This window comes from Theropithecus gelada, chromosome X, assembly GCF_003255815.1.
Source record: "Theropithecus gelada isolate Dixy chromosome X, Tgel_1.0, whole genome shotgun sequence".
Classification (NCBI taxonomy): Eukaryota; Metazoa; Chordata; class Mammalia; order Primates; family Cercopithecidae; genus Theropithecus; species Theropithecus gelada.
Genome location: NC_037689.1, coordinates 37,388,352 through 37,405,016, shown reverse-complemented (window position 1 = coordinate 37,405,016; position 16,665 = coordinate 37,388,352). Strand labels below are relative to the sequence as shown.

Below are 16,665 nucleotides of genomic sequence, written 5' to 3'. Positions count from 1 at the left end.
CCACTTAGGGGTTTAATCGATAGACAAAAGTAGAGGATAAAGATAGGTCAGAGAGCACCTGGCAGAGGAATAGCATCTTGGCAACTTGCAAAACCAACACATCTCAGTCTGCCTACTAAGCTCACCTAAACCAAGTGCAATCTGTGCTGTGATCACAGCATAATGCATGGAGTTTAGTGCCATGTGGAAATAGGGTATTCATAAATGAGTTTCTTTTCTTCATTGAGAATTTCCCAAGCCCCAACTCCCCAAAGTGGCTTTAAATACAAAGACAAATTAATTCAATCTTCAATAACAGATTTATTTTCAAAAAAGGAAATGGGAGAACTTTGGGAAAGGAAACATTCAATCAGTATTGTCAGTGTTTAATTGGTTGGCTGGTAGAAATCAAGGTTTGCATAGCCTGCATCCTGTAAGATGCTCGCCCCACATAACTGTGCATGCTGAGTTGAGTTCACCTCCTATGTAAGCAAACTCTGAGGACCAGGCAGCCATCCTGCAAAACCTGGGTAGAACATCGGCATTGCTAAGGTCCCTGGGGGTCGCAGTGTGTCACAGGGATGTGGAGATTATCTATTAAGGTGTACACATACAATTCATCCCCCACAGGCACTGAAGACATTGCTGATGCTGACTGTCCTCCAGAGTCAAGCACCAGGTCTCTGTAGCAAGTCCCTGATAAGTATCAGCAGACTTGCTGATAACACAGATCGGCCTGTTGAGACCCCCATGTGTGATGAGCAGAACCAATGTGTATCAGTTTGGGGTGATCCAGTTTCCTGTCCTTTACAAGTACCATGGATGGGTAGAATCAAGAACAACAGGAAAACTAGGAGAAACATGAATTGAGAGAAATCATTACCAACGACCCTCTGCATCTCGCCCTACCACTAAGAATAAGGATGAGACTGGCCGGGCGCGGTGGCTCACGCCTGTAATCCCAGCACTTTGGCAGATCACGAGGTCAGGAGATCAAGACGCGGTGAAACCCCGTCTCTATAAAAAATACAAAAAAAAAATTAGCCGGGTATGGTGGCACGCTCCTGTAGTCCCAGCTACTCGGGAGGCTGAGGCAGGAGAATTGCTTGAACCCGGGAGATGGAGGTTGCAGTGAGCCGAGATTGCGCCACTACACTCCAGCCTGAGTGACAGAGTAAGACTGTCTCAAAAAAAAAAAAAAAAAAAAAGGATGAGACTAAGGTAGTTGTTTTGTTACTCTGTCAAATCCCCCGTCAGTGGCAGCATCATCCTCCTATTTCCATAAAAAGCAGAAACCTGCCCCTGGTTTACTCTGACAGAGCAGATAATCCTCTTCCTTCGGTAATTACTGAAAGCTGGAAGTCAATCTCTCTTTTTTTTTTTTTTTAGATGGAGTCTTGCTCTGTCTCCCAGGCTGGAGTGCAGTGGCATGATCTTGGCTCACTGCAACCTCTGCCTCCTGGGTTCAAGCGATTCTCCTGCCTCAGCCTCCTGAGTAACTGGGATTACAGGCGCATGCCACCACACCCGGCTAACTTTTGTGTATTTTTAGTAGAGATGGGGTTTTGCCATGTTGGCCAGGCTGGACTTGAACTCCTGGTCTCAAGTGATCCACCCACCTCGGCCTCCCAAAGTGCTGGGATTACAGGCGTGAACCACTGTGCCTGACCGTAAATCAGTATCTTAACCTTTGTGTCTTAGTGTTTTGTTTTATTTATAAAAGTGCTCCAGCAATACAGACAAAGAGCTCTCCTGAGAGTGCCTAAATCAGTGGTTTTCAACAGAGAGAACAATTCAGTCCCCCAAAAACATTTGGCAATGTCTGGAGACATTTTCGGATGGCAAAACTGGGAGAGCGTGCTAGTGACATCTAGTGGTTAGAGGCCAGAGATGCTGCTAAACATCCTACAATGCACAGGATGGGCTCCCAGAAGAAAACCATTCTGATCCAAAAGCCTATAGTGCCAAAGTTGAGAAACCCTGGTCTAAAGATAAAAGGTGCATGCAAACTCATAATATTCTTCTCTTTCTATTTCTTCATATAATGCAGTACTCTCATTTCTGGAGAGATCTGAACCCAATGTTCTGTGTGTGTGTGTTTTTCTTTCCTTAGTATAAAACAACTTGTGAAGAACAAGAACTTTAAAGAACAAGAAGTTTCTGTTTCAGAAATCTAAAATGGAAAATGCACATGAACTGGCACATCTGAAACAGAATCTGGGCTATACTGTCATACTCTAATTAGAATGCAAATTCCTTGTGGGCAGGAGCCACATCTTCCTCCTTTTTTTTGCCCTGTGGTATCTTATTAAACATATGCCCTTCTGGAAAACATCCTATTAGGTACTATGTTCACTATCTGGGTGACAGGATCAATAGAAGCCCAACCTCATCACCATGCAATATACCCATGTAACAAATCTGCATATGTAACCCCTGAATGTAAAATAAAAATTGACATTTTTAAAAAGAAAGAAATTAACAATTTGAAAAAGCAATCATAGCAACTATGCAGCAGCCAACATCATAAAATATACAACCTCAGGGTCTAAAAATGTTTAGTAATTTTATCCAGTAAAATATCATATATTTTTCATCTTAGAGGGAAAGATGATCTTAAATTTCTGTTACATTTGGTTCTGTTATATCCACCCAAACACTTGGATTCATATGCATGATGAATAAACATCTCCTTTAAAGGCAAAAATAAAAAATAAAATAAACATATGCCCTGTAACATATCCAACTGCCATTGTTAGGGGGAAAAAAGCTCAAATTCAAATGATTTGCAAGGATTCAAACGATCTGAAAAATGATTCAAATTGTGTTAATTTTTAAACTTCTAGAAAGCCCTTGAAAGGCCCTGATTCTGTTTTTAAAGATTCCTGACAAAAAGAGACTATGCACCTTCCCCTGTGAGACACTCAGACTGTGGTTGATAATTTGAGAATTCACACTCTTCAAAGCCATTCAATGAGGGTCTCCTGTGAAGACTAGGGAAGAACTGGAGTGATTAGGTACCTAAGATGATGCCTTGGTCACCCTTCATTGTTCCCCATCTCATTCATGAAATGGGAAGTATCAACACTCACACTCATGCAAATACCAGCCCAAGAAAACTGGGCCTATTCCTGCAATTGCTCTTTAATGACCATAATGAGACGATCAATTTATACCCTTCAGTTTACAAGTTCAGCTTCCAGGTTTTCTTTCCTCCTACCCACCTCCTTCTTTACTAAACTACACCATCTAGGTTAGACCATCCAACTTACTGTGTGGGGAGGGGGTCCTTGGCCACTGTCCCCTTACTGAAGCCAATTTTTTGCCAACGGCTTGTTTTGCTAAAGATAAACTGACACTTTTGTTCTCTCCTACTCCCCTCCTTTTCCTCTATTTAAGGAAAAATCAGATCAAAACAATTTCCTGGTAGTTGCTCATATTTTACCTCAAAAATAAGAAATTATTTAAATTATTAAAAAAAAAAAATACAGGGCCGGGCGCGGTGGCTCAAGCCTGTAATCCTAGCACTTTGGGAGGCCGAGACGGGCGGATCACAAGGTCAGGAGATCGAGACCATCCTGGCTAACACGGTGAAACCCCGTCTCTACTAAAAAGTACAAAAAACTAGCCGGGTGAGGTGGCGAGCGCCTGTAGTCCCAGCTACTCGGGAGGCTGAGCCAGGAGAATGGCGTGAACCCGGGAGGCGGAGCTTGCAGTGAGCAGAGATCCGGCCACTGCACTCCAGCCTGGGTGACAGAGCGAGACTCCGTCTCCAAAAAAAAAAAAAAAAAAAAAAAAAAAAAAATACAGGTGCAAGCCACTGCTGCCTGGCTAAATTTTGAGGAGACGCCTACATTCACACCATAGCACAAATCTTCCCAGTGATGCTTCTCATCTTATTCCGTCCACAAGTATTCACCGAAAGCCAGCTGGCTCACAGAGCAGTGAGGAAGGCAGATAATTAGACACATATGCATATAATTATAACTGCACCCATGTAATAAATGTCATGAAAGAAAAATCGGAGTGCTATGATTAAAAAATTATAATATGAAGTGATCATATTATAAGAGAGTAGCCAGAGATCACTTTGTCAAGGAGGTGACAATTAAGCCCAAGACCTAAAGATAATGGGGTGATGATTAAGTGGTTTAACAGAAGCTTCATTTTCAGGTTCTTCTTGTATAGGGAAAATGAAATAAACAGACAGTGATTTTATCAACTGTGGTTTATGTTAACAAAGACACACTGTTATTAAGAAGGTGTCGACCGCGTGCGGTGGCTCGTGCCTGTAATCCTAGCACTTTGGGAGGCTGAGGCAGGCGGATCACCTGAGGTCAGGAGTTCAAGACCCGCCTGGCCAACATGGTGAAACCCCATCTCTACTAAAGATACAAAAAAATTAGCTGGATGTGGTGGTGCGTGCTTATAATCCCAGCTACTCGGTAGGTTGAGGCAGGAGAATCGCTTGAACCCGGGAGGTGGAGGTTGCAGTGAGCCGAGATTGTGTCATTGCACTCCAGCCTCGGCGACAGGGCAAGACTCCGTCTCAAAAAAAAAAAAAAAAAGGTGTCAGTAATTCGTAGTTGATGGGCAACAAAAGCCCTGCAGAAGATTCCATGTTGAGGAAGTGCTTGATTTTAGTTGTTTATATGAGTAGTCCTAGGTTTGATTTATTTTGTGCTTTAGCACTGTCTTAGTCCATTCAGCCTGCTATGACAGAATGTCATAGACTAGGTGGCTTATAAATAAGAGAAATTTATTTCTCACAGTTCTGGAGTCTGGGAAGTCCAAGATCAAGGCACCAGCAGACTGGGTGTCTGGCAAGGGCCTGCTTTCTGGTTCATAGACAGCCTCCTTGCTGTCTTCAAATGGTAGAAGGTACGAGGGGGCTCTCTGGGGTCTCTTTTATATCGGGAACTAATCCTATTCATGAGAGTTCTGCCCTCATGATCTAATCACCTCCCCAAAGCCCCAACTCTTAATATCATCACCTTGGGGGTTAGGATTTCAACATATAAATGTTAGGGGGTCATGAACATTCAGTTTGCTGCAACCACCTATTTCCCCAGCTTTGGCGCTGTCCTTTTAGCCCCTGAAACATGGAAAGCTCATTCCTGCCTTAGTCCCTTTCTTCGTGCTCCTCCTCCACAGAAATCAATTACCCTCATTTGGCTCAGGGCTAGCCCCCATTATCTTTAGGTCTTGGGCTTAATTGTCACCTCCTTGACAAAGTGATCTCTGGCTACTCTCTTATAATATGATCACTTCATTTTTTAATCATAGCACTCCGATTTTTCTTTCATGACATTTATTACATGGGTGCAGTTATAATTATATGCATATGTGTCTAATTATCTGCCTTCCTCACTGCTCTGTGAGCCACCTGACTTTCGGTGAATACTTGTGGACGGAATAAGATGAGAAGCATCACTGGGAAGATTTGTGCTATGGTGTGAATGTAGGCGTCTCCTCAAAATTAACCCAGGAAGTGGTGGCTTGCACCTGTAATCCCAACACTTTGGCAGGCCAAGGTGGGCAGATCACTTGAGGTCAGTAGTTTGAGACCAGCCTGGCCAACATGGGGAGACCCCATCTCTAGTAAAAATACAAAAAATTAGCTGGGTGTGGTGGCTCATGCCTGTAGTCCCAGCTACTTGAGAGGCTGAGGCAGGAGAATCTCTTGAACCCGGGAGGCGGAGGTTGCAGTGAGCTGAGATTGTGCCACTGCACTCCAGTCTGGGTGACAGAGCAAGATCCTGTCTCAAAAAAAACCAAAAAACCAAAAAAACAAAAAATGTACACACTGAAATCCTTTTCCCCAAGGTGATGGTATTAAGAGCTGAGGCCTTTGGGAGGTGACTATGTCACCAAGGCAGAGCCCTTATGAACAGGATGAATACCCTTATAAAAGAGGCTTGAGAAAGCTCCTGGGCTCCTTCCGCCATATGAGGATACAGCAAGAAGGCAAATTCTTTGAAGCAGAGAGAACCCTCACCAGACACTGAATCTACTGGCACCTTGGTTTTTTGGACTTCCTGGCCTCCGGAACTGTGAGCAACAAATTTCTGTTGTGTATAAATTATTCAGTCTGAGTTACTTTGTTATAGCAGCCCAAACAGAATAAGACAGTTTGTTTCTCCTTGTTGCTTTATTTCATTATTTTTCTTTAAGAATCATTCCGGTTTATCTCTTCTTCGCCTTGCTCAGCACAGCAGCCTAGTTCAGAACCCTAAACCCCAGACTTCATACAAAGCCTCTTGGTTGATTTCCTCCTCTAACTCTCCTCTACTCCTGAGTTCTGCCACTCAGCAATTTTCCTACATAACCACCTTTGTCACATTGCTCCTATGCTAAAGACAGTATATCAAGTTGTAACTTCCAAGTTCAATGCCCAGGTTTTCCTATTAGAACCCATCTCACTTACCTAATCTCATTTTCCTCATTCTTCCCAAACTCTGGTGTTCCTATGCTACTTTTCTTGTCATGTTATTCCCCTTAGCAAGCTACTCTTCTTACAACTGCCTACCTACATAAGTTTATGTCTACTTTGGTTTTTTGTTTGTTTGTTTTGTTTGTTTTTTTGAGACAGAGTCTCCTCGCTTTGTCACCCAGGCTAGAGTGCAGTGGCATGATCTCGGTTTACTGCAACCTCCGCCTCCCGGGTTCAAGCGATTCTCCTGCCTCAGCCTCCTGAGTAGCTGGGATTACGGGGCGCCCGTCACCACGCCTGGCTAATTTTTGTGTTTTTTTAAAATTGTTGTTTGTTTGTTTGTTTGTTTTTGAGATGGAGTCTCACTCTGTCGTCAGGCTGGAGTGCAGTGGCACGATCTCAGCTCACTGCAACCTCTGACTCCTGGGTTCAAGTGATTCTCCTGTCTCAGCCTCCCGAGTAGCTGGGACTACAGGCACCCACCATGACGCCCAGCTAATTTTTGTATTTTTTAGTAGAGACAGGGTTTCACCATGTTAGCCAGTATGGTCGTCTCAATCTCTTGACCTTGTGATCTGCCCGCCTTGGCCTCCCAAAGTGCTGGGATTACAGGCGTGAGCCACTGGACCCGGCCTAATTTTTGGTATTTTTAGTAGAGATGGGGTTTCACCATCTTGGCCAGGCTGGTCTCGAACTCCTGACCTCATGATCCACCCGCCTCGGCCTCCCAAAGTGCTGGGATTACAGGTGTGAGCCACCGCACCCAGCTGTCTACTTGGGTTTTTAAAAACTTTTTAAATAAAATTTTTTGTAGAGATAGGGTCTCGCTATGTTGCCCAGGCTGGTCTTGAACTCCTGGGCTCAAGCTATCTTCCTGTCTTGGCCTTCCAAAGTGCTAGGATTACAGGCATGAGCCCCCATGCCTGGCCTTTAGCCCCACTTTGGCTTGTGCTTAGAAGCCCTTCCTTTTCCTTAAGAAATCTTTTCCAGTTCAAGTCTGGAAATCTTTCCAGATTCCCAAAAGAAATCTTTTCCAATTCAAGTCTAATTTCCCTGATGACATATTCTCCAACCACTCTGAGCTTTGCTTTTTCTGAACACACACTGAATTTGCTTTCACACCATTTAGCACCCAACCATTCCTCACGTAATCTGTGTTTGCTTTATCTGCCCAAAGGGTCTGTGTCAACTCCAAGCCCATGAGGTCTGTGTACTCCACTTTTTCTAGTCTCCAGGGCTTCACTTGGTACAAGGCACAGAAGAGGTATTAAATGCTTATTTTACTGATACAGAAAACCAAACAAATTGATACCAAGGCTCTCTACCCATTACCTCACAGCCACCATCTCTCTACCAGGCAAGCTGGTTTACCCTGAACACCTCTTAGGTTCACCTAATCGTATCTATCTGTTATTCGTTTGTTCCTTAAAATTCTACTAGGTTTTCAAGGTCAGTTCAAGCCCCTTCTCTGACACTCCCACCCTAAATAAAGCATCTTTCATCTGTTCTTACTCCTCAACACCTATTATCTCTGTTCCTAAGCTCCCCAATATGGTAGCACTGTCCCTGTGTGCTAGCCTAAATTGAGATGTACTATATAAATGTACAATACCAGGAACTTCGAAGGCTCAGTACAAAATAAATATTAAAATTTCATTTATAATTCTTATATTCATTTCATGTTAAAGTGATAATATTTTAGATATATTGGGTTAAATAAAATATATTAGTCAAATTAATTTGACCTGTTTACTTGTACTTTTTAAGATGCGGTTATTACAAAATATAGAATAACTCATATTTTTATTTTATTTTATTGAAGAGATGGGGTGTTGCTATGCTGCCCAGGCAGGTCTCAAACTCCTGGCCTCAAGCGATCCTCCCCCCTTGGCCTCCCAAAGTCCTGGGCTTACAGGCATGAGCCACTGTACCTGGCCTATTAGAAAATATGGAATGACCTATATGGCTCATATTTGTGGTTTACTTTATTTATCTACCAGAAAGCATTGCCTTATACCCTCATGTACTTTTTATCTGGTTCCTTGCTATGTACTGCCCTTTTTATGAGGGATGTCTACTTCCTCATGTTGCTGAAGACGACCCATGTAGGCCTTGGCCTTAATACAGTGATGGGTGTATACACTGGGACCCTCCATATGACTTGGTTGAGGATGATCGCAGAATCACAAATTACCTTGTTAGAGCATCATCAGGGCTATAAAAGGCACTTGGATGCCGAGTCCATTAGCCACAGGATACCTCCCTGTGCAGTTATCAGCACAGGAGACTAAAGCTCACATTTCCTGATGGTCAGTTCCAGGGCTATTTGTCAGTCTCAGGCAGCTGAAGATAACCCTGAGGCCATTAATGCAATTCTAAGTGGCTCTTAATCAGCTCATTTTTTTCTCAAGGTTACTTGCATGTTAATAAAGACAATCTAGGGGCATCCTGAGTCTATATTTCAGAATTCTTTGTGAAAACACTGCAAAAGAAGCTTTTTATTACTCTCCAGGCTTTATTGTATTCTTCAAAATTAATTGGAGAAATAATAGAATAATTTTCAAACACAGTACAGTTATGATATAGATTACTGCTGTCAAATAGAACTTTCTCTCATGATAGAAATGTCCAGTATATTAACATCTAGGCATAGGTAGCTATAAAATTTTAATGAATTTAAATTTACATGTAAATACCCACATTGGGTTAGTGGCTACATTTTATACAGTGCTGGCTTCTTTAGTCCCTATTATCCTAACAGGTTTCTCTTTCTTCTACAAGTAAGGAGATCATGAATATTAAGAATCATTGGAATAACAAATCAGTATCATTTCCATTCTACCTGATATTCTTTATATTTCATTCAATTAAGAATTATTAAATGCACTTTCCTATGGTCTAAGATCTCATGCCTAAATCTTTTTATGTGACCATTAGACTAAATTTCACCAGATGATACCTAAGGGAAACTGATTTTATTTCCACATTGGATAAGAGGTATAGGCTTTTATCTTTATCTTATTATATTACAAGTCTCCAAAATTAGGACTATCAACAGTTACTGTCTGCTACCTGAGATAACAGCAAACAGCAATCTGAGTTGACAGCTAAAGATTATCTGTGGAGAGCCTTGGGAGCAAAGATATGATGAGCACAGAGCACAGGGCTGACCTCAAATGCTGCTTTCCGAATTTGCCACAACCTCCTACTTCCATTCACTCCTTATTCTGCTTTGCCTCCTCTTAAAAGGGTCAGATTTAAACATCTGAGACAGGCACTGAGCCTATGATGATGATAACAATTGTAGTACTAGAAGTAGTTCCCAACACTGAGTCCTCACTATGTGACAGCACTAGCTAAGGACTTTGCACATGCAAACCAGAAATGAAATTCTAAGCTCCCCAATGGACTGAATGGATCCCCCCTACCCTGGCCAGGGGGATCCCAAAGAAACCTGAAGAACTAGTTCAGGCCAAGAGGGAAAGAGAGGTTGGGCATGCCTCATTATACTCCCTCCCTTTAGAGTTTAGGCACAACTGACCAGCATTAACACTCAAATAGAGATCATAAGACTGACATAGAATCTTTGTAGCAATAAAATACCTACCTCCAACCTGACCCTGGTATAGCATCACATGACAGATAGAAGGCTCTGAAAGAAATCAAAGTATCCCAAAGTGCTGGGATTACAGGCGTGAGTCACTGCACCCAGCCTTATCCCAAAATATATTTCTTTGACACATTTTGAAATAGCCCTGCAAAGCCATCCCTTGTGGGATAAATGTGCATTCTGTAGAGAGCCCCTGTCCCTTTCCAGGTCTTTTCCTGATCCAGGAAAGATCTGACACCTTTTAAGGTCCCATAAGAGATGTTTCACCATTTAATCTCTCTAAACCTGCTAATGGGAGGCTTCATCTACATAACAAGAACCTTGGCTTCTACAATCCCCCTTATCTTAACTGAAGCATTTCTTTCAGTTGACTTCAACTCTTTAGGCAAAGCTTAACTTTTTCAACCAACTGCCAAACAGCCAAACAGAAAATCTTTGTTTTTTTGTCGCCTAGGCTGGAGTGCAGTGGCGCAATCTCGGCTCACTGCAAGCCCCGCCTCCCGGGTTCACGCCATTCTCCTGCCTCAGCCTCCTGAGTAGCTGGGACTACAGGCACCCGCCACTGTGCCCAGCTAATTTTTTGTATTTTTAGTAGAGACGGGGTTCCACCGTGGTCTCGATCTCCTGACCTTGTGATCTGCCCGCCTCGGCCTCCCAAAGTGCTGGGATTACAGGCGTGAGCCACCGCGCCCAGCCAACAGAAAATCTTTGAATCCACTTACTTATGACCTGTAAGCCCCTGCTTAGAGATGTCCTACCTTTCCAGGCCAAACCAAGTGTTGACGAAAAGAGTCAAACTCTGTAAATATTTGAAGAGATTTATTCTGGGCCAAATATGGGTGACTGTGGCCCGTGACACAGCTCCCACATGGACCTGAGAACATGTGCCCAAGGTGCTCAGGGTACAGCTTGTTTTTATACATTTTAGAGAGGCATGAGACATCAATCAAATACATTTAAGAAATACACTGGTTTGGTCCAGAAAGGCGGGACAGTTCAAAGCTGGGGTGGGGGTTGGGGGGGCTTCTAGGCTATAGGTAAATTTAAACATTTTCTGGTTGACAATTGGTTGAATTTGTCTAAAGACCTGGGATTGGTAGAAAGGGAATGGTTCGGGTTAAGAAAAAGATGTGGAGACCAAAGTTCTTTTGAAGTCTTATAGTGGCTGCCCTTAGAGACAATAGATGAGAAATATTTCCTATTCAGATCTTAGTTAATCTCTTTAGGATTGGGAGGGTCTGGAAAAAAAAGATCTAGCTATGTTAATAGAGATTCTTTACAGATACAATTTCCCCCCCACAAAGAACAGCTTTGCAGGGCAATTTCAAAATATGGCAAAGAAACATGTTTTGGGGTAAAATATTTCGATTTTCTTCTTTGTCTTGTAATGTTACGCCAAAGTCAGGTTGGAAAGTAAATCACGATATATGGGTTAAATAAAACCCATCTGGTAACAATTTGTGATTTGTGGGGCATGACTCCCCAGACCCCTTAGATAGGAATTTGGGCAAGATAAAAAAAATCAGAGTTTTGCCCTCACAATGTATACCTTACAGGTATTGATTTATGTCTTGCCTGTAACTTCTGTCTCCCCCATGCTGTAACCCAACCACCTTGGGCATGTGTTCTCAGGACCTCTTGAGGCTGTATCATGGGCCACGGTCACTCATATTTGGCTCAGAATGAACCTCTTCAAATATTTTAGAGTTTGGCTTTTTTCATCAACACATGTTATCTTTTCAAACCCTCAAGAATCTGGGGTCATTCTTGGTCACAAGTGTATACTGGCCTACTGTTGGGGTACCGAGCTGTGAGAAACAATGAGAACTGTCTTTACAATTGAGCAGATGAGGGTACAGAACATAGAAATAGGACCTGCTCAAAGGCCCAGAGCAGCAAAGACCACAATATTATTCTTGGGGCAAACAGGTTGGAACAGTGTAATATGCTACAAACAAAATCAAATGGTGACTGTCCCCTGTTTTTCCTAGTAACTTAGAAACAAGAACATGTCATCTGTTGTGGGAAATTCACTAAGTAAGCTGCCCCTCCCAAAGCCACTACTGTTTGTTTTTTTTGTCAGCATTAAAAGCAGCAAACTATCCTAACTACATAAGCATACCGGATTTGGATGTTTAATTTCAACTGTCAAAAAAAAAAAAAAAAACAGCAAAACTACTAATACTTTGCAATATAAACCCTAGAACACAAAGTGCCAGTGTTCAGAATAAGCCAGTCTCAGTAGGATGTGGCATATTTGTAGGAAACCACACCTAGCAACCAGAAATTTATTATGCCTCTGGCCCGTTTATTTGAAAAAGAACACAGTCAATGTTGAAGGAAACAAAATAAACTTACAGTGAAAATATATTTGTGGAGCAGTTTCAAGCCCTTGGATGTAGCTAGATTAGCACTACTAATTTACAAGCATTCCATTCTTACCCAGTCTTTTTATTATGTGCATATGGGGTCAAAGTGGAGACCCCATATGGAGAAACCTAGACCTCAGTGCAACCTAACATTTGAAAACTCTGTGCCTGTGTTTTTTAAGTAACGGAAAACATGAAAAATTCCTCCTTAATGATAATACTTAGCCATTTCGTATCTCCATTAACTCAAAGTTATCTGTCCACAAATACACACATTATCCTTTCCCATCCTCTCAACTGCCCTCTCCAGGGCAGTAACGCAGAGCATGTTTGGCAATCTGCAGACAGTTTTGGTTGTTATAGCTTCATGAGGGTGCTACTAGCAACTAGTAGGCAGAGGCCAGGAATGCTGTAAAGACCCTCCAGGACACAGGACAACCTCCCACAACACACAATGATCCATCCTCAATGTCCATCACGCCGCAGTGGAGAATCCCTGCTACATCCGGACATGGACAATGCCTTGTATTTCCAGAAGGGGAACGAGATGAGAGAGGTGTGAGGAAGACCATTTCCTGCCTCACTCAATCTTCCATCCTTACAGCAGAGCACACACTTGCAAACTGAACAGCTAGAATTAACTTTGTAATTCCTAACTCAGGACAGAATATTCCAGAACGTTGAAGCTAGTAAACTGCTTACAAACATTTACATGCAACTTCCAGAAACGTAAGGTTCCCAGAAATAATTTGTGGTTTGTGGATCAACCTTTGTTTAAAAGAAAAAAAAAAAAAAAAAGACAATTGCTACCAAGAAATAATAAACAACGGGTTCCAAAATATTAAAAACTGGGATCTGTCTCTTGTCCAGTTTCTGCATGACATCATTTTAACATGCTAAAATTAGTCAAGAAAGAACATTCTACATTTACTTTCATGAATCAATAGAGAAACAGCTATTCTCACAGTTCATAAGGCATATAATCCTACACTGAAAAGCCAAAGACAGCATAGCTGCAAATGTTTAACATGTGTGATTATTATAAAGACAAGTATTTTTGCTCTTGCACACTTGCTCCCTCTTTTCTTTTTTTCTAAGAGATGAGATTTCGCGCTGTCACTCAGGCTGGAGCCCTTTTTGTTCTCTTTAAGGAAGTAGTGTACTCACAGGCTCGGTTCCGGGTTTTGTAAGTACAAGTATAGAGGCTGCAGGGCCTCGTTGGCATGAATCTCGGAATCTGGAACTTTCTCCACAACAATTTGCCTGGAGATGCTTGAAGAATGACCCTTAGGCTGTTCATCACCACCATCTTAGCTTGAAATCTTGATCAGTTCCCAGTTAAGTTGCAGGAACCTAATAACCTAGAGGGATGAGGGCAGAGGAGGGAAGGCTATGAACAACAGAGACTTAAGATCATGGAGAAACCTCTAAGTAGGACAATATTCAGACTAGGAGTACACACCCTGAAGTGGAGGGAGGGAGGGCAGATGAGAGTTAACGGTTTATCCACTCTTGTTCCTCAAACTCATTGGTCCCCTCAGTGGAGGGCAGGGAGGGTCCTGAGGCCTGACTCACATGCTTTGCGTTTCCCTCAGGGTTGGCAAATATTAGAAGTCCAGAGAAAAGCTTCTCTTTAGCCACAAGAATGAAAAAACTGTTTACAGTACAGTTTCTTAAAATTAAAAAAAAAACAAAACATTGCTCCAGGAAATCCCAATTAATTATTATGGTATTTACATGTACGAAGAACCCCAACATTAAAGCTCCCTCCAGGCTGTCTGACTAAAAACAAACATCTGTATCTAGATTGCTTACAAAAACAAAACAAAACAAAACAAAACCCATGACAAATCCTGCCAAAATAGTCATGGGCAGTTTTGAAATCTGAGCTTAAATATAATCTATGACTCTTTGCCAATTTTTGGTGTAACACAATGGCCCTTGAACATGGGAAAACAGACAAAGTTAATCGTGAATTCTCTCTCCACCTTTCACATGGTCACAGTCAAAGTCTCAGAAGATGATGCTTTCCAAGGTATTCACTATGGTGTTCTGAAATTATGGTAATATTAACTTTGAACACTTTCCCCACCACAGTACTGCTTCATCCATTTTCCCTGAAAACTATCCCTATTCCATTCTGAAATTCTGAAAAAAAAAATCAATTTTTCTTGGTTACACATTCATTCCACTACCGATTTAGAAGTGTTTAGTCTGAGTACTTGAGACACATTCAAACAGCTGTTCAGGACACCATTTGTGCAACCATGACTGTGGTGTGGCTGCAAGGCCATGTGCTCTGGCCCTGCTAAGATCTCGGCCTCACATCCATTTGCACTCCTGCCTGCCCACCAGCTACGTGGGCTTCAGTTCTTCCAACTCCTTTCTTTCCCTCCGGCCTGTGCAGATGCTCTTTTTTGTATTTTTCATAGAGACAGGGTTTCACCATGATGGCCAGGCTGGTCTTGAACTCGTGACCTCAAGTGATCCTCCAACCTCAGCCTCCCAAAGTGCTGGGATTACAGCTGTGAGCCACTGCGTCTGGCTATCCCTGGTTAATTTTGTTTATTTTTTTTAGAGATGGGGGGGTGGGTCTCACTATATTACCTGGGTTGGTCTCGAACTCCTGGATTCAAGCAATCCTCCTGCTTAAGGGCCTCGTAAAGTGCTGGGATTACAGGTATGAGCTACTGCATCTGGCCAGGTTATAGTTTTATGTGTGTATTTGTGTATATACATTTTTGAAGGGAGTATGTATGTCAAAATGGACCTTATTTAAGAGATGCAAATGTTTGACTCAGGATTTAAAACATGGACTGGTAATAAACTTTCAAGGGATTATCTTGATAGTGCCTTGAGCTAAATAATAGTGATATAGGAGTTGAGAAGAAATTACTTAGGCAGATAGTGAGGGTACGGGAGTCCTCAGTAAGGTTTTCCTTTTAATAAAAAGCAGCCCCCAAATCATTTTCTTTTCTAACAAAGAGAAGCCTGTAAAATTGAGCTGCAGACATAGACAAGCAAGCTGGAAGCTTGCACAGGCGAATGCTGGCAGTTGTGCCAATAGAAAAATATTACCTAGGACTAGGCACTTTCAAAATGGCGGCTCCATCTTCTCTTTGCCAGCTAAGTGTACGGTAAGGAGCAGACAAGATGGCACTGGCCAAGTAGAAAGCCCCTTTGCAAAATAAGATTAGGGTGGGACGATCAGCCTTCCCACATGCTATGTAAATGTCACATCTGGTGGAACTAATCTGTGGCCCCTATGTAAATCAGACACCGCCTCCTCACGCCTGCCTATAAAATCTGCTGCAGTCCGCCACTTGTCCCTTTTTTGGACGCCTCTCTCACAAGAGAGAGAGTTGCTCTCCTCTCTCCTTTCTTCTGCCTATTAAACTTTCCTCTCCTTAACTCCATGTGTGTGTTCCAGTCATTAATCTTCTCGGGGTGAGACACCATACCCCAGAAAAAGAAGACGCGCATTAGCACCCTGTTTTCAAATAACTTCCTTAACTGAATTAACTGAGCAGACTTAAAAGAACAATAGGCCATTGGCAACTTCAATTTAGAATCTCACTCTGCTTTGTTTTTCTTAACAAAGAAAAACTTTATTACGGAAAACTTCAATTTTATACTAGCATAGTAAGAACACTATAATAAAACCACCTACGTACCTAATATTCCATTTCAACCATCTGTTCATGGCCAATCAAGTTTTATTTATACTTCTCCTACCCCCCCTGCTATTTTTCCTCCCCAGCTTATTTTGAAGCAAATTCCCAGACATCCTATCAATTTATCCCTCATTGTATTTTTGAAATCAAAGGACACTGATTTCATCTCCTCCTCAAACAATCAGCAGCAAGCCTAGCCACCTCCACCCATTCCCCTAAACTGCCTTTGAAAAACTCCTAACCTATGAGCTTTGGCGGAGATTATTTCACTACTAATTCCATCTCCCACATGGTGTGGCCGGCCTTGTGTCTACTTAAACTCTTTCTTTACTACAATGCTGAAACCGCCTTTGCAAAATTATAACTGAGGAAATTATGACAGTGAATAAAATCAGACCTAATCAACTCCATCTTGCTTCTAACCTTTAAGCTATCCTTGTTCATTCCTGGATGTAGGCCGAACTAACTTTGGGAAGGAATTCAGTTCATGGCTTGACTCTGAAACAAAATTGATAGCAGCCCTTTCCCAAAAAGACCCCCTTCTTGCCTGGGGACGAGTCTGCCTTTGCAGGACTAACAACTTAGCTAGTGGTTAGAAAT

At 42.2% G+C, this 16,665-nt stretch overlaps 1 protein-coding gene across 2 annotated transcripts in view; it reads right to left on the bottom strand.

Moving 5' to 3' along the window:
- The window catches only part of CA5B (carbonic anhydrase 5B), a 64,227-nt gene that overhangs the window by 19,595 nt on the left and 27,967 nt on the right, over nucleotides 1-16,665 (bottom strand). For both annotated transcript variants that reach the window (XM_025372738.1, XM_025372737.1), the window contains exon 2: nucleotides 13,559-13,752. In XM_025372738.1, coding sequence (XP_025228523.1) covers nucleotides 13,559-13,700 — 142 coding nt within the window. In that variant the 5' untranslated portion in view covers nucleotides 13,701-13,752. The remainder of the gene's footprint in view (nucleotides 1-13,558; nucleotides 13,753-16,665) is intronic.